We start from the raw sequence: 21,839 nt of genomic DNA, 5'->3' as shown, positions 1-21,839 counted from the left end.
AATAATACAGAAGATATTATTTCCTTGAGTAAACTATAGGAAATACATGATTCTTAAATATGATGCTACTTGTTTACACAGAATATTATATATAAAGATAAGGGAATCTGGAAGTATTTATGAATTATTAAAATTATATTCAAAGTTATTTTTATAAATCAAATAAAAAAGTAACCAAACCATTCTAGAAACCTTTGTATTATTTTTAGTGAATTCATAAAAGATGACAAGAACATGGTCCAATCTCACTGCCTCTCTCTTAAAAACAATGCAACTATGATCACCTTAGAAATTTACTGATGAATTAGCATAGTTTATAAAACTTAAAAATATTAGACCATATCATGTTAAAAAATTTCACCATTAGATTACTGAATAAAAATTAGCAAGACATTTGGAAAGGGAAGTCTGGTTAATTTTCTTCTATATGAGAGAGGCAGGCATATATTAAGAGGAAAAAATAAATAATTGATTGATTAACTCATTCTAATGTGCATATGATTGAAAGCAACATAGCATTATTTTCTCTTGTGTCAATCACTACTTTCTGCTTTTTATGCTTTCATCAACTGAAGATACACTCTAAAATTAGAGCCTATATTCTCCCTATTTTTAATTCCCAACAGTAGATAATACTGATGTTTTTAACCAGCAAGTGTTCAGTAAGTAACCGATAAATCAAAACTTAGTCTCATACTGAAAGCCCTTAAAAAGGTAGTCATGGAGGAAGAATCAAGATGGCAGTGTAGGTAAACACCTGTACTCACTATCTCCCATCACCAAATCAAAATTACAACTAAAATAAAGATCAACCATTATCCAGAATCATGGGAAAGCTGGCTGAATGGAAGTCCTACAACTAGAGAAGTAAAGAAGAAAGCACACTGAGACTGGTAGGAGATGTAGAGTTGTGGAACGGGATGATCCGGCACCCATGTGTGCCACTTTTTTAATCAGGAGGGAGATTGTCTCTTTGAAGGCCACCCATGAGTAACAAGGGGTCCCAGCCCTACACCAGAAATCCAGCCCAGGGTCCCAGAGCTGGGAAGAGAAGTCCCCGTAACTACAGGCTGTAAAAACCAGTGCGGATTGGGGCTCAGTGACACAGAGGCTGCTAGAGACCCAACTGTTTGTTCTTAAAAGGCTGGGGCACAAACTGAACTTACAAGGTCCTGATTCCTTTGAGCTCTAGCACCAGGGTGAGGCTTTGGGGGACACAGACACATACAAGGAGGACCTGGATTGTCTGACACCAGAACAGGAACCTGGGGGCAGCTTTCTCCCAGACAGAGGTGCTCACAGGAATCATTGTTTCTGTGCAGTAACCTCTCCAGTCCCAGGGCTAACTAGCAGCCAGTTCTGTTTTCTCTGCCCTGGTGATTCCCTAAGAACCCGCCTCATCCAATTTACAATCCCAACCAAGCTGTGTGTAGCAGCTTTTTCATAGTAATGGCCTGTCCTTGGTCAGGCTAAAATCACTCAAACAAGCTGTAGCTGGGTTAGGGAGCCCCAAACCTATCAATAAAAGGCCCAAGACCTGGCACTAGCACCAGCATGCTTTGCTTCATAGCTAGACCTCGTCTGGGAACTTTCAAACCCCATACAAAGAGGAGGAATCTACAGATCTCTCAGTAGCTCCTTCTGGGTGGCCCCAGGCAGTGGCTGACTTTGCACCTCCCTGGAAACTCAAGAGTCAGTGTAACCAGTGGTCAGTGTCAAACCATACCAGATTTCAACTTTACACATCCATAAGAGACACACTCAAGGGGCAGACTCAGTGATCACCAAAGCCCCACTGAAGCAAGTCCTGCTCCATAGGGGTATCTTCTGTATAGCAGCTCTCCCACTGTAGTCATAGCTGGTTCTCACAGCCAATTGGCCTGGAGGTCAATTCCTCCCAGTGACACCAACAGCAATCAAGTCTCAACTACAAGACTTTGCTCAAGTTCCACAAAGTAGTGCACCTAGAGTTCCCAGCTCAGGTGACTGGGGAGGCTGAGCCACTGGGCCCTATAAGACACCTACTATACCAGGCCACTCTACCAACTCAAGGAGACATGGCAGCTCTACTCAATACATAAAAACAAACACAGGGAAGCAGCCAAAATGTGGAGACAAAGAATCATGTCACAAATGAAAGAAATGGAAGAAAGCAAACTACTGGATATAGAGTTCAAAATCATGGTTATAAGATTACTCAAGAGCCAAAACTGGTTTGGCTCAGTGGATAGAGCATTGGCCTGCGGACTGAAAGGTCCCGGGTTCGATTCTGGTCAAGGGCATGTACCTGGGTTGCGGGCACATCCCCAGTGGGAGATGTGCAGGAGGCGGCTGATTGATGTTTCTCTCCCATCGATGTTTCTAACTATCTCTCTCTCCCTTCCTCTCTGTAAAAAATCAATAAAATATATTTGAAAAAAAAAAAAAGATTACTCAAGAATCTTCTAGAAACCTCCAAGGGACTTAGTGAGACTTTTAAGGATTTTAGTGAGAATGCCTAAATAAATAAATAAATAAATAAATAAATAAATAAATAAAAGGACCAGTCAGAAATTAAGCATACACTGACTGAAATAAAGAACAATATACAGGAATTCAACAGTAGAGTAGAGGATTCTGAGAATCAAATCACAATTTGAAATATGAGGAAGCAAAAAACACTGAACCAGAAGAGCAAAAAGAAATAAGAATCCAAAAACATGAAGATAATATAAGGAGCCTCTGGGACAACTTCAAACATACCAACATTCACATTATAGGGGTGCCAGAAGGAGAGAGAGACCAACATATTGAAAACCTATTTGAAGAAATAACGACAGAAAACTTCCCCTACCTGGTGAAAGAAATAGACTTACAAGTCCTGAAAGCACAGAGAGTCCCAAACAAGAGGAACCCAAAGAGGACCACACCAAGATACATTATAATTAAAATGCCAAGATGTAAAGACAAAGAGAGAATCTTAAAAGCAGCAAGAGAAAAGCAGTAGTTACCTACAAGGGAATGCCCATACTACTGTCAGCTGATTTCTCAACTGAAACTTTGCAGACCATAAAGGAGTGTCAAGAAATATTCAAAGTGATGATGACAAGGACCTACAACTAAGATTGCTTTACCCAGCAAAGCTCTCATTTAGAATTGAAGGTCAGATAAAGAGCTTCAAAGATAAGAAAAATGTAAAGGAGTTCATCACCCCCAAACCAGTATTAGATGAAATGTTGAAGGGTATTCTTTAAGAAGAGCAAGAAGAAGAAAAAGAAAAAGATAAAAAATATGAACAACAAAATGGCAACAAATACATACCCATCAACAATTGAATCCAAAAATAAAAATAATCAAATACAAAATCTAATGAACAGAATAAACTGGTGAATAAAATAGAATCAAAGGCATGGAAATGGAACAGACTGATGATACTCAGAGGGAAGGGGTGTGGGGGTGTGGGAAGAGATTAAACAAAGATCTTATATGCATTACCTATGGACACAGACAATAGGGTGGCAAAGGCTTGAGGTGGGGTGGGAACTGGGTGGATGGGGGCAATGGGTGGCTAAAATAGGGACATCTGTAATAATCTCAACAATAAAGATTAAAATAAATAAATAATAAATTGAGTGCACTACTAAAAAGGTAGTCATTATATGTATTGTTAATTATCTGCAAGACACTCTACTCTGGAGTCTCCAAAGTAGGCATTTAAGGAAGCAAAGAAAATATTAGTAGTATTGATTTTCACTCAAGCTATTAAAAATATCTACTTTATATTTATGTAAATAATATGCATACATATATATTTATCACTTTAATGTAAGTAATCATATACTGAAAAGTGTGGATAAATGTACAAAACTACTAATAGTGATGTGTGATTGTTACATTAGCACATTCTTAATAATTTGCTAATGTATACAGGAAATAAAATTAAAACCAAACTTTTACTCCACTATTTTTTTTCAATGTCATTTCCTAATAATTCCTATTTGCCTTTAGCATGCTTTGTAACTGAGTTTTCAAAGAAAATTTGTTAACCTAGGGAATGAATAAAAAAGCCATGCACCTAACATTAACATTACACTAACTCTAGGGTAATGATAATAACTTACATTATTACTCACTGTAATTTCAATTATAGACTTCAAGGACATCAAATTATGGCAACATATAAAGCCTCCAAAGCAGGTAATAATATGGCAGGTATAATAACATTATATAGCTTTCAAAAAGATTAAAATAAGCTGAACTACTTACATTGCTTTCTTATAAAAGATCTAGAGAAGATTCCAGATTATAAATATTTTTACGAAAATAAAAGTCATTTCATATAAAGGAACACCTATGTAGGCTCAGGCAAGGGAACTTGTAAATAGAACTCACTATTAAAAAAAAATGACAAACATAAACTTCCTTATCAGGATCCCATTGGTATTTCATTGAAAACACAGTATAGTGGCTTTTATCAGAATTCATGTAAATACCATGATTCAGTTTTATCTGATAAGATTTTGGGAGAAAAATTTCCAGTGAATTGAATTGAAATGTAGTAAGACATGCATTTCCATTCATAGACTTTGAAATATGTGGTCTGGTAAAGCCTATGTTTATCTTTAAGCAAAAAAGTGTATGGTATCATTTTCCATAATAATAATAATAATATTATGAGACTTAGAAAATGAATTTTCTTGTGTTTGCAACTATGACCTTTGTATTTAAAGAGAGTTTATTTCATCATGGCCAGAGAGTAAAATATGTCATATTACTGACACTGGTGTATCTGTACCTCCTTCAGTGAGGATAATAGTACATTTGACTCTCATTAGATAAGGAAAGAAAATTGTATGCATGTGGAGCAATGATCCACAGAGTTATGAGCTTTCCACAGGAGACATGTACATTTGTCACAAGAAAACTGCAGTAGAAAATTTGCAAATATCTTCAGCCAAACAGACTGCAATTATTCTTTGTAGAATGCAGCAAACACCTACTTGTATATATGGAAAGCTGCACACTCTGGAATGGTGTTTTTTCTTAAACAAGGTTGTGCAGAATGAACAGATGAGATGATGAGGTCTGGATGGTTGTTTAATAAAAGAAAAAATAAAACAATCTGCACTATAAAATGACTGGCATCCAACTTGTAAAATTCTTTGGATACCTATGGAAATAAATGGTTCAGTTGGTTATGTTATAATTTTGGTGGAGAAGTGAGGAGATGTTTAAGAAGGGGGGTGTGAGGAGTCATAGGAACAAAAAGGAGAAACTATTCCCAAGAAGTCTGAATTTATGTTAGGACAATTACATTTACTAAGTGACATTAGACCAATTAACTATTTTCTGTAATTTTTCTCATTTCTCAAATAAGGGAGCTATTTTTGATTATTTTTAATTGAATTTATTGGAGAGAAACTATTTGTAATACCTACTTTTCTGCTATGCTCATGGTAATAAAGGAATGCCAATAAACATTATTTTTCATTTGTTTTTAGTTTAAACAATCAATGCCATTTTTTTTTCACACATCATTCCACCAATCCTTCCAGGTCCATGTTAGACAAATTCTCTTGTCATCAGATGGTGCTTGAAGTTATTCAGCAAATGTTATAATCAGAATGATATTGTAGCCAGCCATTCAATTGTTCTTTGTGTAGATATAGCCAGTTTAAAAAATTATCACATAATTTTTATTGAAGATTTCTACCTTAACAATAAAAATGTTAAATGCATCCAAATAATTATTTCCCATTTAAATATACACTGTACCCACTACAAATGCTTATTCAATCTTTGGATAATGAAATTCCCCACATAGCAGCATAATGTGTAGTTAAAAATGAATCTTGAACAATGCTATTATCATCTTGTCCAGATTGGCCAATTTGTCTGAAACCCAACCTGGAGAGGGCTCCTTTGCCAATTCAATTCTTTATTCAATACAAGTGCCTGTGGTTCAGATTTAGTGGTGAATTACCCTGAACACCTGGCCAAAATGACTTGAAAAAAGACTGTAATTTATTTAGTGCAAGCAATCAGATACCAGCAGTATAAAAAAATAATGATATCATATAGTCACCTAAATCCTATCTGTTGATAGCAACACAGTTTCTACTGCTATAACCATCATCCATATTAGCCAGCCACCACTCTATCTCCTCAACTTCTGTGTCTCCCTCTCACCACCATCTCTTCTTCTATTTCTCCCTCCTTCGTTCTTTTTTCCTCTCTAATTTCCTTCCCTTCCCTTCTCTTCTCTTCCTTTTCCTTCCTGTCTTTCTTTCCCTTCTTCCTTCCTTAAGGGTCATATTTAATCATTATTTTCAGAGAAAAACTTTAGACACATTTTCCCCCTTTATTTGATAGATTATGGCAGTAAAAGAAAACTGTGAATAACTGTCAAAACACATTTGTTTTGGAGCAATTTTACTTAAACATGTGAAGAAATATGAAAAGCATTCCATTATCAGATATCTCTGACACACAACTATTAAGTTACAAATTATCTTCTGCTATTAATTTACAATTCTAGAAAATAAACTTGGAGCTTTTTGTGTTTTACTTTTAAAGACTTCATTTGCATATTTTACATCTCCATTCCTCTACAATATAATGGTGTACTTTTTACTCTCTAAAATTAAGCAGTCAAGTTGCTTAATATTTTAAATGGCTGTATTTTGCAATCTTTTAAAAAATGAAAGTTGTAATTTAATTCCCTTTTCTTGCCTGATATAATTCATGTAGTAAAAATTATTTTCATTTCAAAATGGTAGCAGCCTCCTATTTTCCAAAATAAGAATTTAATTAAACAATTTAACTAAAGGAGAATGGAAGCTAAATATCAAGTATGTGATTTCAAATACAAGGTCTAGAATTATGAAAAGCTAGCTATTCAAATGTCATGCCTTTATTCCCTTTCCCTGAACTAAGTCCTTAGACATAACCCATAATGTACCCAGGGAAGTAAAAAACCATGGTGTTTAAGAGTTGGGACTCTGGAATCAGACTGCTTGGGTTCAAATCCCATTGTTGTCTTTTCACTACTTGACCTTGGGGAGGTCATTTAACCTCACTGTGCTTTAGTATCAATCTCACAGTTTTGTGTGCACTGTCATACACATGATGTACTCAGATCAGTGACTGCCTTATCATTAGTGCTAAATATGTGCTAGGTATTATCCTGAAATTTACTTCTATCCTAGTGCTATACTGCTTTTTGCCCTTTGCCTTCTTTAATCTGTGCATTTATTTCTTGTCCAACTCTGTATTTCCCAGGCACTTACTAGTGGGTCAATAAAAATTTGTTAAAAGTATATAAATAAATAGGCATTGAGAGTGTTTTACAGTTTATCTCTTTTGGAATATTGTCTCATTTCCTACTTCATAAACATTAAAGTGAGTATCCTTTCAATTAAAACTTTACATAGAGGAAATATTTGTTTCCTGATGTTACAATAAATACTTCCTCAAACTTACCTTTCTTTCTTCTTCCCCTCTACACACACATCTCTTGAATGTTTCTTTAGGGTCATTTTACTGACCATTTAGTAATTAACAGTGCCTTTAAAAATATATAGTTTTTATTAATTTCATAGAGGAACGAAGAGGAATAGAGAGATAGAAACATCAATGATGAGAGAGAACCATTGATTGACAGCTTCCTGCATGCCCCCTACTGGGGAATTGAGCCTGCAACGAGGGCATGTGCCCTTGGCTGGAATTGAACCTGGGACCCTTCAGTCCGCCAGCGGATGCTCTATTCACTGAGCCAAACCGGCTAGGGCTGATAGTGTCTTTATAATTATTTTTTTAATGTAAGGGAAATAAACAGGAAAAGCATTCCCACTATTAAACAAGAGAGGGGAGAAAGAAATATATATGACATTTATAAATGCTAGCTTTCTGTGATCAAAGACATGGAACTTGAACTTCTCCTCCAAATTAATTTCTGACCTGTATTTAATACCACTATGAAGAGGCATCAAATTAGTCATACGTTCTGCAAAAGAAAAATTTGGAGAACTCTGAAGACTATGGAGCAGCTCAATACCTTCCTTAAAGGCAGGCTCACAAACCCTTCACAAGGAAATGTGGATTTTCTCTCCCATTCTAATATCTAGTGGCTTTCACAGGAGGCCATAGTGTCAATGACAGCATGGGGTGCAGACGTGGAAACACACTCTTATTTACATATAACATTATTATATGAGATAGACTTTGCACGATTCAAATGGCATGAGTAGGCAGATTTATATAGAGTTTGTTGTAGAACCTAGTATTAATTACTAACATTAGTTGAATACTTGAAGTAAGAAAGGCAAGGTGGAAAGATCTTTCATATACTACCTAATTTAATCCTCACAACTTATAAAGCATATAGTATTATTATTATCCACATTGTACAGATAGATAAACTCAGGTTCAGGGAGGGTAAGTAACTTAACCTGTGCACAGGTAAGATCACACAGCTTTAGTAGCGGAGCCAAGCTTTGAACCCAGATAATATAACTCCAAAGCCCTTGCTTTAAACATTATAACCTACTATCTCCTCTGGTTAGTAATAGTCTTGAAAGAACTGCTATAACTCAGCATAATATTGTGCAATAATGTACCTTTTTGTTTCTGTATGTATCAGCACACTGCAAATGTAAAATGTTTTGCATAGTGCCTGACATAGCCTAGATATACAATATACATATGTACTAGTATATGTATTATACATCACCAAATGGTAACCACATTTATATTTAGTGCTCCTATATGGAGTAAGAACCCAGGCTTGGAACCAAACCAACTTGGATTTGAATCTTTGCTCTATTATTTACTAGGAGTGTGACTATGAGCCTCAGTAGCTTTTTCTGAAAATTATGGTTACTAATACCTGTTATAAAGCAGTAGAAAACAATATATATATATATATATATATATATATATATATATATATATATATACACACACACACACACACACACACACACACACACACACACACACACATCACACATATCTATCCTACAGGGTGAATGTGAATTCTGTGTGCCCTGTACCCAGAAGAGGAAACCAAGATCCAAAGGATGATTTGAGCACAATAATGTCATTTGCAAATGCCAAAGAAAGCCCACTAATTCGGGTCTTCTGGGTCTAAGCTCTAGGTACTTTATATGCAGGTTATTTTTTTTTCCTGTAGAATCACTAACATTTATTTTAAAAAGGAATTTGTGTGCCTTACTCCTTGTTTTTATTTTTCTTTAAAAAATTGTTCTGTAATGACTAATAGCTTCAGTATAATTTATTACGCCTTTACAAAATATTTAAAAATCATTACAAATGAAATAACTATAGTGTATAAAACCTTTCAAAAACTACCTTTTTTATTCATTCAGATATACAGAAGACATACGGTATATTTGTTCTAGCTAGGTAAACCACATTTATATCAATGAAGTCTTATGTTTCTAGTTGATGTCATAATTTTGCAGAATAAATTTCAATGAGGCTTAGAAGTGCAACCTTTGTATTAAAAACATGTTTACTGGAGTCTGGCATTGCATAAATAACAATATTAAGATCTAAGTTACTTTAAAATATATGTTTTGTTACTTTCTTTTTTTCATTTGTTTATAGCTAACTTTCAATTATCCTTATCATTGGAGTAGGAAAATTGGCATGGACAACTCGGAAGTGAATAACCAATTCCCAGATTATATTTTATTCTGTAATATAGTATGGCTGCAGGGTGCCAAAATAAGCAGTTTAAATGTAAACAGCTCAATTGAGCCACTTCTTTGTTATTAAATAGATTTTTAAAATACCAGTTGTTTAGTGAATTTAATTAAGCCAACTTTTCTTGTAAGGTTTATGCTTTTTTCCTTGTGTTATTCCTCTTCAATTTGTGGCTGTTTTGGATAATTGCATTAATTTGTTTCCTTGCTCATACTTGGCCTGAACAGAGCACAGTAGTGTGTTTGCTGACAGAGAAAAGCTGCCTAAAAACTGGTGGGAAATGTTCGAGGAGAGTACATTGATTTGTGGAACATCTTCACTTCAAAGAAAACCCCCTGTCAGCTTTTATCTGTTATGCCCATACCTTCTGCTTCATGATCATCTCATTGATGTCTTCAAGATCACCCACCATCACCCTCTGCGACTTTATAACTCGATCAAGCAGAGACAGCCAGTTGGTAAGTTCTGTCCAAGCCCGGTTGAAATCTGCTAGAGCAGGTACTTCCAGAAGCAAGGTGGATGGCATTTCCAGTGTGGAGATGGCAGTTTCCTTGGTAACCACAGGTTGTGTCACCAGAGTAACAGTCTGACTAGGAGCTAATTTTTTTTTTTCAAAAGGACAAAAAAAAGAAAGAAAGAAAAGGAAAGAAAAATTAGAAACACAAGCTAAGAAGCCAATTCCAAAAATAATGAAACAACCTTAATTAAAGGGCAACACTCTGAACCAAAGTATTATTTATGACATATGTTTTTTTTTTCTGAACAATGTGGGTACTTTATATATTATTACATGATAGAAAAATTCAAAGACTCAAACTTTTCATTAATACACATTAATACATATTTCACTAATATACCATCTTTCAAAATGATGTTACTTATTCTCAAGGCTGGACAATGAATTTAAATAGTCTTTTCCCTGTGACTATTTTGTAATTACCAATTTGTGCTTCTTAATCCATTCAGTTTTTTCACCCAGTCCCCCAACTCCCTCCCCTCTAGCAACCATCAGTCTGCTCTTTGTATCTATGTGTCCATAAAGACTATGCATAGTGCCAGCCAGACACATACTAGATTTATCAGGGTGATCACTTCATAAGTTATATAAATGTCTAATCACCGGGTTATATACCTGAAACAAATATAATATTGTATGTCAACTGTACTTGAAAAAAACTAAAAAAAAAATAAGATAGTTTTTTCAGTAACCCATTACACAGATTATGGAATTGGTAAAAACACACAAACGAACAAAAACAGTATTCAGATCTTGCCAAGGGAATAACTTGCTTATTTTTTTTTTTATTCAAGGAAGAAAAGCAAAAGGAAAGATTGGATAAGATCTTATTTCTGAGTAAATGATTTCCTTGAATAGGAAGTAAATTACTTTGGAGGTGGACCCTAGGGAAATCAAAGCCAATGAAATGTTTGTTCTGTTTTATATTGGGAGCAGTTTATCATGTATTTCTTTCTTTCTCTCTCTCTTTTTTTTTTTTTTTAGACTTTATTTAGACAGGTAATAAAGTAACTAGCAGGGAGTAAAACCCCAGCTATATTATTTTTTGGAAAATTGGAGCTAGTAAAGTTTTTCTATTTGGATATGAAACACTGTTTCAAGGTCATTTAGAAATATTAAATTAATATTAACAGAGTTTAACCCTGTAGTGTAAGATAGCCCATGGTATTGGTTAAAATCTGAAGTTCCTGAGTAAAACACCTGGGAGAGAATCCTTCCCTCTGCCTTAGGAACTCTGTGACCTTCGTTAAGTTAGTTAACTTCTCTAAGCTTCATTCTTTTTTTTTCTTCACAATTAAGGAGGGATAAAAATCAGGTAAGAGTCACGGGGCAGTTGTGTAGATTCAATGACTAATAAAGGAATTGTACATAGAACAATGCCAGAAAAATAACTAATATTAGCACAGTTCTTGACACTAGTAGGTAATAATGGTGAGTATGACTATTTTTATAAACACCAGATAAATAAGAAACACAGTGATGAACAAATATAGTGAGTAGCTAAAGATAAGGACTGGAAATATGTGAAATAAGGAAAACTCAAAGGTCTATGTGTCTCTCTACTTACTGCAGGGGGCTGAACTTGCTGGTGTGAATTAATACAAAATACCAATAACAGCTAGGTTATCAAAGGTGGGTGATGAGGTGTAGGGAATGCCTCATCTAGCTTATACCCAATGGGCTCTGGAACCAAATATGCCCAGTAGGTCATCACCAGAGACACAGTGGACTATATAATTCAGAAGGGAAGCTTTGAGGGAAAGTGGCAAAAGACAACATCTCAATGGGAGACGTGAGAGGTATGGACAACAAGAGAACTGTCTTAGGAACATGAGAAAAATGTGCAGTGTTGGCATTCCTTTCTCAGGTGGCCTTTAATTACTTTTCATGGTTGTATTACTTTCTGCACTTTTAAGGTCGTATTTTTGTTAGAGAAGATGAAGAGAGTAATGAAGGAATGCCTCTCGTGCCTCAATTTTCTCAGGGACAAGCAGTTCCCACAGATGAAAGACATATCCTACCTAATAAAAAAGAAACATGGTAATTAGTGTACGGCCGCTACCCTTCCCATCAGCTAATCAGGGCGATATGCAAATTAACTGTCAGCCAAGATGGCGGCCGGCAGCCAGGCAGCTGACGCGAACAGGAGGCTTGCTTGCTTCAGTGACGGAGGGAGCCAAGCTTCCCCGCCTGCCTTGCCGGCCTCTCAGCTGCACTCTAAGCAACATTGTAACAAATACAGAAGCTAAACAAAACCCCGGGCTTCGGCCAGCAGGACCGCAACATTGTTTCAAATACAGAAGGTAAACAAAGGCCAGAAATCTGCTTTCAGCAGTGGAGGTCTCATAGCTGGAGCCGAGCCTCAGAGCTAAAGCTGGCCCAGAATTAAAAAAAAAAGGAAAAAAGGACAGGTTGGGAGCTTCAGTCACCCGCCAGCCTGAAAATGGCCCTCATCCCCTCACCCAGGCTGGCCAGTCACCCCAGTGGGGGACCCCACCCTAAAGGGTGTGTGACCAGATGCAAACAGCCATCATCCCCTCACCCAGGCTGGCCAGGCACCCAAGCGGGACCCCCACCCTGAAGGGGGTGTGACGAGATGCAAACAGCCATCATTCCCTCACCCAGGCTGGCCAGACACCCAAGCGGGACCCCAACCCTGATCCAGGACACCCTTCAGGGCAAACCAGCCGGCCACCACCCATGCACCAGGCTTCTATCCTATATAGTAAAAGGGTAATATGCCTCCCAGCACCGGGATCAACGGAGCCGAGAGGCCTCCCAGCACCGGGATCAGCATGACAGAGGGCAGCGCCCAAACCCCCTGATCGCCCTGCAGCTCTGTGACAGGGGGCAGGGCCACAACCTCCCTATCCGCCCTGCTCTGTGCGTGACAGGGGGGAGCTCCCCAACCCACTGATCACCCTGTGGCTCTGTGTGTGACAGGGTGCAGCGCCCCAACCCCCTGATCGGCACTGCTCTGTGTGTGACAAGGGGGAGCTCCCCAACCCCCTGATCACCCTGTGGCTCTGTGTGTGACAGGGGGTGGGGCCACAACCTCCCTATCCGCCCTGCTCTGTTCATGACAGGGGGGAGCTCCTCAACCCCCTGATCGGCCCTGCTGTGTGTGTGACGGGGGGAGCTCCTCAACCCCCTGATCGCCCTGCAGCTCTGTGTGTGACAGGGTGGGGCGCCCCAACCCGCCCCCCCCATTGGCCCTGCCCTGAGTGTGACAGTGGCGGCACCCCAACCCCCTGATCCGCCCTACTCCGTGTGTGACAGGGGGCGGTGCCCCAACTCCCCTATTGGCCCTGCTCTGTGAGTGACAGGGGGGAGCTCCCCAACCCCCTGATGGGCCCTGCTCTGTGCGTGACAGGGGGGAGCTCCTCAACCCACTGATCGGCCCTGCTCTGTGTGTGACAGGGTACGGAGCCCCAACCCCCCTGATGGGCCCTGCTCTGTGCGTGACAGGGAGTGGTGCCACAACCTCCCTATGGACCCTGCCTTGAGTGTGACAGGAGGCGGTGCCCTAATCCCCCAATCGGCCCTACCCTGAGCGTGACTGGGGTGGCATCACAACCTCCCAATCTGCCCTGCTCTGTGCATGACAGGGGGTGGCGCCCCAACTCCCCTATTGGCCCTGCTCTGAGCCCGACCATGGGCTGCACCTAGGGATTGGGCCTGCCCTCTGCCACCCGGGAACAGGCCTAAGCCAGCAGGTCGTTATCTCCCGAGGGGTCCCAGACTGCAAGAGGGCACAGGCCGGGCTGAGGAACCCCCCCCCCCCGAGTGCACAAATTTTTGTGCACCGGGCCTCTAGTTCTTTAATAAGACAGAAGGAAAAAAAAAGTGAGGTGTTAGAATACATAACTAATGCTAAGAAGTAATAACTGAAAGACAAAGCGATAAAGATGATAGAAGAAATTGTTTCTTGAAGCTATCTCACTACTCTGAGGCTCTTTCTAGAAAAAAAGAAACATAATCTGAGGCAGTAATAGCATCTTGTGATCCAACAGTCCAGTAGGAAGGAGTATGGGAGCCAACAAGATCAAGAAATATTAACAGGGATTCCAAGAGGGGAGCTTAATCCCTGGAGAGGACACAGGGGTGAAGATGAAATGAGAGCTAAATTAAAATAGTATTGTAGGAGCTAACCCTGGCTGACTAGAAAATATGGCCAAATTGTTATTTATTTTTAATTTTTAAAATAAATATATTTTTATTGGTTTCAGAGAGGAAGGGAGAGGGAGAGATAGAAACAACAATGATGAGATAGAAAATCATTGATTGGCTGCCTCCTGTATGCCCCACACTGGGGATCGAGCCTGCAACCCAGGCATGTGCTCTGACTGGAATCAAACTGTGACCTGGTTTATAGATCAATGCTCAACCACTAAACCATTCCAGCCAAGCCCAAATTGTTTTTAAAATAGACACACAATAGATATTGAGGCAACATACAGTCATTTGAGAGGATTTCAAAGTTCTGAGAAGTGTTGGAAAATGCTCCTTAAAAACAAAAAACACCCGGACTTTTTGAAAATTTGACCGTCTAAAGCAGTAGTTCTCAACCTTCTGGCCCTTTAAATACAGTTCCTCATGTTGTGACCCAACCATAAAATTATTTTCGTTGCTACTTCATAACTGTAATGTAGCTACTGCTATGAATTGTAATGTAAATATGTGATATGCAGGATGATCTTAGGCGACCCCTGTGAAAGGGTTGTTTGACTGCCAAAGGGGTCGCGAACCACAGGTTGAGAACCGCTGGTCTAAAGAGAGCAGGAATGAGATATTTTTCTCTAGACTTACTTCTGACCAAAATACTAGTGCCTAATGGAGTGGAAATGATTATGTCATCTCAAATTTCAATACAGTGAAGCATGAGAATGAAGAGAATTATCAGACTTCAACATGTTCTGGAAAGCACATTAGGAAAAAAGTCTATTGAAAAGGAAAGCTAGGGCCAGAGACCGAAAAACAGAGAATGAATCAAGATGACCAAAAAGCACAAACAAATGACACGGAATGATAATATCACAAAATTCTCCAATGGGGAAAAAGGAAGTAGTACGACCAAGTACAAAGTCAGCTAACACAGATTCAGAGGAGGGATGAGAGGTCAAGTAATGCAGAAATCTGTACATCAGTTGTGGGCATATGATCTCATTTATGGACTGGTCAGGCCATTGATTTTGGTCTCTTCTCCAGCACTCAACATCTGAAAACATCTCTGCACTGCTGAAAACGGAAAATGTGTCCCTCTTGCTCACTACTCTATCCCCTGCAACTCACACAAGAATACAGTACCTATTCAATTGATATTGACTGAATGAATAAAATGGAAAAAAAAAGTCCATGCACAATAAGCTTTTCAGTAAATTTAGAGGCCATTTACTCATAGTGAGTTCTAAAAGATAACCTCTAAAGATGGTTTCTCAAAGACTAGGCACAGAACATGCCTAGGTTCTTGCTGTTCAGATCATTATCACTATTTTGGGGAAAAAAAGTAATGGAGAAAGACAATGGAAGGTCAAATATTAACGGGAGAAAATAGAATGAATCAATTCTCCCCCCCCCCGCCACTTTTCTATCGGGAGGGGGGGGGGCAGGAAAGAACACTGGTCAAGAAGGAGAATGTAAAATAGACTATCTGGGGCCAGCCTGTTGGACTGAAATCGTTGCTCTGCTATTTCTTGGCTGTATAACCTTGGGTAGGCTACTTAACCTCTCTGAATCTCCAAGCACTCCCTTGTAAACTGGTGATTATACTACTACTAGAGGCCTGGTGCACAAAATTTGTGCACTGGGGTGTGGAGGTCCCTCAGCCCAGCCTGCCTCCTCTCACAGTCCAGGAACCCTCAGTGGATGTCCTACTGATGGCTTAGGCCCTCTCCCCATGGAGCCACAGTCTGGCAGCAGAGGCTTGGAGCAGGGGCTCCGTGTGTGTGTGTGTGTGTGTGTGTGTGTGTGTGTGTGTGTCTGCTGGGGGCCTGCCCCCAGCCACACTGCAGAGGCTTGGAGCAGGCTCCCCTCTGTGTTGATCTCTCAGGCTCCTGGCTGCTCCTGCATGTTCTTCTCTCCCTTGAGCGGTGGCCAGGGTGGGCTGGAAGCCCAGGCCCCCAGCCATTCCTTGAGTGGTGGCCAGGGCAGGTGGGAAGCTTGGCTTCCTCTATTGCCAGGGGCAACCCAAGCCTCCAGCTCCATGGCCACCACCATCTTTGTTGAGTTAATTTGCATAGTTGCCCTGATTGGCTGGTAGGTATAGCAGAGTGACACCAATTTGCATGTTTCTCTTTAATTAGTGTAGATTTCTCTCACAGACAGTTGGCCTTACCATTTTCTAGATATAAAACTTTGGACAAGATTACAGGCATCTTGAGTTTAAGGGATTATATCATGCTTGCTAAACTGAACTTTTTCGAGCCTCAGACTATTCACCTGCCTAATGGGGAAAACAGTACTAATCTGAGGGAATTAACTATTTTATGAATTCAGTTATGTCCTAGCACTGTAGGTATGGTGTGTGTGTGTGTGTGTGTGTGTGTGTGTGTGTGTGTGTGTGTGTTATGTGTGTCTATATTTCTTTTCTTTTCCTGTTTGCTGCTAAATGCTTATTGGCTATCCACTTTCTACATTAGCATGACATTCTGGGCTCTGTGCTTCTTGAGCCAGACTTCACACTCCAGACTTATTTCCTTCCATTCTTCTGGGCTCCCTTACACCTCAGTCCCTATTCAGCATTCTCCAATTTGTATGGGCCATTTCACAATTCCATGACCTTCCATATGCTCCATATACTTCATGAAATCTCTTCTCACCCTTCCTTGCACAAAACCTCATTTCTTCTTTAAATCCCAACTTTAGATTTCTGTGTTTTTTGGAGTACCAGAAGAAGTTTGTAATTAAAAAGTCTCCCCAAAGTATAGAATTACACCATACTTTTGGACCCAAAACACATTGATGTTTTCAACATTTTATTACTTAAATCTAATAATCACTAGGGAGAACAAAATCTTGCACCATTATTCATTTTGTTTTGTTGTGTTGGTTTTTTGTTTGTTTTTGTCTGTGGCTAGAGGGTAGCTGAGAGCTGGATTCTAAACTCAGAAACTTTAAGTCTCCAATAGTAGAAAAAAGTGCTATAACATAATATGGAAAGAGACTAATCTCCATCTACTTTCAGACATTTTATTAGGACCAATTCTACCTTGAACACTATTAAAATATGTCATTTTTCCTAAAAAGACTTGCCTCTAGATCCATGAATGTGTATTTATTTTTATTAAGCAAGATGTTTCAAAGGAGAAATTTTGAGGTCTTAAGAGCATTTATCTTATTTTATTATGTAAATTATATTGACTCATACAGCACTTTCAGATGTCTTAACTTTTAAGTGAAAAGAAAAAGTAGGGCTTCTTTTCCACTATGTCATTTTATTAGAAACATAAGCAATCCTCCTCATTAGCTAAAGTGTGGGCTGCTCAGATTTGTAATAGGGCTACAAAGAGAGATTTTTCCCAAACTGAGCAACAGGATCTTCACTCTTATGGTCAGGGAGAAATATTTAGTTGTTATAGGAAAGTTTTCTGTGAACTCCATAATTTAAAAGATGGAAAGGGGATTTGCTGAGTGTTATCTCAACCTATAATTGTGATCAGGTTAGGAGTTAGGATATATGAATTATTACACAGAATCTTAGACATGAAATTCTGGGATGAGTCTTGAAGTTCTCCTCCCTAGGGAGCATGGGAAATGGGTTTCCCTGCAGCTGGTGGGGATCCTTCTCTCCATGCCCTATTCATTGTCCCCACAGTCTATTCTATTTGCCTGAAACATCCATCACTTGCCACAGGCTGCTGAGGTAACAAGGAATTGGCTCATGGAGATCCAAGTTATTTGGCTCAAGTCTGCAGAAGGAAGTATCTCTTTCTACATAGGGTCATCATGGAAAATGGTACTTATGGTGTCACACTATTAACTGTCCCTTCAGCAATGGATACTGGCATCTTTCCTGCTTAATTTGTTCATGTCAGAACCACATGTATTACAACATATACAAATAAGTGAGATAGATAAATACACACATCATATCTAGGTGTTTGTATGTGTATACTAGGGGCCCAGTGCACGGATTCTTGCACCTTGAATGGAACTGTGGGCCACAAGGCTGCAGTGGGCACAGGGATGGGTCTCAACCCATCCTCTGTGCCCCCGCCCAGCCCCTCCACCACAGCCCCACTCCTGCCACTGCCGCTCCCACACACTGACAGCACAGAGTGATTAGGGCCAGTGCCAGCAGCAGGTGTGAGCATGGCTGTCGCTTGTAGTGAGTGTGAGAGGCGGCTGCTGGCCCCAAACCTCCCTCAGGAGCAGGAGGAAGTGGAGAAGCCCTCGGGGGAGATCGGGGCTGGAAGCCGCTGGTCGCACATGCTGATGGCGCCAAGCGATCGGGGCTGGCATCAGGTGCTGGCAGTGGGTGCATGCACCCAGCGGGACTGTGGCACGTGGGAGCAAAGAATTTTCAGTAACCACCAGAGGCTCGCCCTGATGACAGCTACTGGCACCCCGCTGTGGTCTGGCACCCCCGCTCACCTGTTCCACCATCTTGCCGCAGCCAATGCCTTCCATGTTCTGCATGTGCCCCCTGATGGTCAGTGCATGTCATAGCAACCGGTTTTTCGATTGTTCCACCATTCAGTCTTTTTGCATGTTAGGGTTTTATAAATATAGATATGTAAACCCACCCACCTATCCACCCATACACAGAGCCTGTATAGTGTCATGACTGATGATTATAGCATAATGTTTCTCATTATTTCCTTCAAAAATTAAAATAACTTTACTAAAAACTGTATTTTTTCTTCCATAGCTATGCAGACAGAAAGTCAAGCTCAAGATAACTGAAATGAATTGAGTTTAGCACAATAGTAGCATGAATAACACTAGGTGTAATATACTTTTGCAAACCACATCTTTACTGAGTATTTTGTTAATTAATAGGTGTTGGCTTTAGGAGGGAACTCTCATTTTTTTTTTCAGAAGTGTTTGAAGAACATTTCTCTAGTCTAAAAATTTAATTGGCTTCAGGGGTACATGATTAGTCAGACTAACAACTTTACTTAGAGCTTGAAAGGAGCTACTAAATCTTTTAAAAGCACACACAATGTATTTGGCATACTTCTTTTGAAGTATTCATATGTGGTTTTTCTGTAATTCACAGGTCTCCTTTGGTTGATAAGAAAGCAAGAAGCACATATTCTATTTTTAGCTTTGTTGTATGAATGTGGGTAACTTATTTTCTTTACTTTTGTACTTGAAAAATCAGAGAACTGGCTACATGATAAATTATTGGATTCACACTAATAAAAATATCTAAAAGTATCATTTGAGACAGCATGGAGGGACCTAGAGAGTATTATGCTAAGCGAAATAAACCAGTCAAGAGAAAGATAAATATCACATGATCTCACACATATGTGGAATCTAATGAACAGAATAACCTGATGCACAAAATAGAACCAGAGACATAGGAGTGTGGAACAGACTGATGAGTCTCAGAGGGAAGGCGGGGGTGGGTAGATATTAATCTGGGAATTTATATGCAAGACAATAGTGTGGTGAAGGCCTAGAAGGGGGGGGGGAGGGTGCAGGGTGGATGGGGTCAATGGGAAAGAAAGGGGACATCTGTCATACTTTCAACAACAAAGATACATTTGAAAATTTTAAAAATTAACAAAAAATAAAAGTACCATTTTTACATGTGGTCAAATTGCATGACTATTTAATACTATGAGTTATAGGAAATATTTTTAGCTTCTTCCATATAACCAATAGATAAAATAATTAAGCAACATTGGGGAATACTCTTTGAATATTTGAAAAGATGGTATGTAGCTTAAAGAAATATGTACGAATTAGAGAGTACTTTTTAGGAAATCATATATGGACTCAGAAAATTCTATTGTGTGTCAGCAAGGAAGAACTTCACTTCTTCCCTCTAGATATCTGCAGTAGATAGATATAAGTGGAAAATTAGAAAAAAATGTTATGAACTCAAACACATTTGCCTACATTCTTTCTTCTAATTCTAAAGACAAAATAAAATATGTGACTCAATATCATCAATTATTCACATTTCAGCCCAATAAGGGCTTGTGCTATACATGGGCAAGGCCTAGAGAATTGAAACTCAAGGATTCATGACAACTAGCTGTATTTCTGGATTTTAGAAAAAAATTGTTAGGTGTCAGAACCATAGGCTTTTAAAACTCAGTGACACTATCTTATCACTCTTATTTATTTCTGGGTATTACAAATTTAATCCAAATAAGAAATATTTTCTGCTATTTGTAAGGAAGAAAGATCATCACAAACGCTACTATTACCAACATCATTTACTCAGGTAAGAATTCATAATCCCTGTTTTATTGATTTTTTTAACCAAATAATTTTTAGGATAGGTATTGTTCCCATTTTACCAAATGATAAAATAACTTGCTTAGGATCTCACATTAACAAGTGACAATGCCAAGAGAGTGTGTTGAACCACTACACATCTTTTAAAGAATGATCTGACCATCAGATAGTTTTCCTAGATGCTGTACTCAATATGCAAGAATTATTAATTACATACATACTTTTGACTCCAAAAGCTATAGTTTACAACATATGGTACCCACAAAATACATCTGATACATATTCTAAATTGGCAGAAAAGATAACCCTGAACTAGCCATAAATAAATGGATTATAACAATCAAGTGCATCTAGCTTGCTCCCACAAGTTAGATATTATTCTTTAGGAGTCTCTCCAACATTCTTCCTTCACTAATTTGAAGACAGAAATAACCCATTCCCTTTTCAATTTTAGTTTGCATCTTCTAAGTGCCCTTCTATAACTCATATTATATGAATTCATCCTACATACTCTCAATAAAAAATAGGCTTTCTCATCTTCAGCATTACTGGCAATTTGGCATGGATACTTCTTTGGTGTGAATGACTACCCTGTGCATTGTAGGATATTTATCAGTATCCTTGGCAACAACACCTTCCGAGATCTGACAACCAAAGATGCTTCCAGACATTATCAAATGTTCTCCCAGGGAGGGAAATTGCCTCTGATTGAGACCTACTCATATATCTGTCTCTTCTCGTGTGTGTGTGTGTGTGTGTGTGTGTGTGTGTGTGTGTGTGTGTGTGTGTATGGTTTATATACTTGCTTAGCATTTGTACTGGACATTCTTTGTGTCTATCCAATCTTGTGCTTTCTTGTACTTCAGAAGCATAGGTTAAGTGAAAATGTTAAGCACTTTACTTATCCACAAGGTATCCATAGTACACACTGAAAGCCATAGCTGGCATGGAATGCTGAAAAATATTACACAGGAAATGTCTTGGTGATAAAAATAAAAACATCTCCGGTTAGAGAATAAATGTCTACAGATTCCTGCCCTTTCTGCATCTACACCCTTATTGTGAGGTATTCTAGTTCCTCCCATCAAGAGCTATAGTATATTCTAGTTCCTCCCATCAAGAGCTATAGTATATTTCTCCACTCCTTGAATATGGATTGGCCAAGTGACTTGTTTTGGCCAATGGAATATTAATAAAC

General features: G+C 38.9%; 1 protein-coding gene across 1 annotated transcript in view; it reads right to left on the bottom strand.

The window, feature by feature from the left end:
• Positions 1-21,839, bottom strand: part of DMD (dystrophin) — a 1,824,373-nt gene that overhangs the window by 713,023 nt on the left and 1,089,511 nt on the right. Inside the window, exon 49 of the mRNA XM_036304100.1 lies at positions 10,073-10,305. Coding sequence (XP_036159993.1) covers positions 10,073-10,305 — 233 coding nt within the window. The remainder of the gene's footprint in view (positions 1-10,072; positions 10,306-21,839) is intronic.

The sequence above is a fragment of the Myotis myotis genome, unplaced genomic scaffold (genome assembly GCF_014108235.1).
Source record: "Myotis myotis isolate mMyoMyo1 unplaced genomic scaffold, mMyoMyo1.p scaffold_m19_p_4, whole genome shotgun sequence".
In the NCBI taxonomy this organism is placed as follows: Eukaryota; Metazoa; Chordata; class Mammalia; order Chiroptera; family Vespertilionidae; genus Myotis; species Myotis myotis.
Note: the sequence above shows the minus strand (reverse complement) of the source record. Positions and strands in the feature narration are given on the sequence as shown.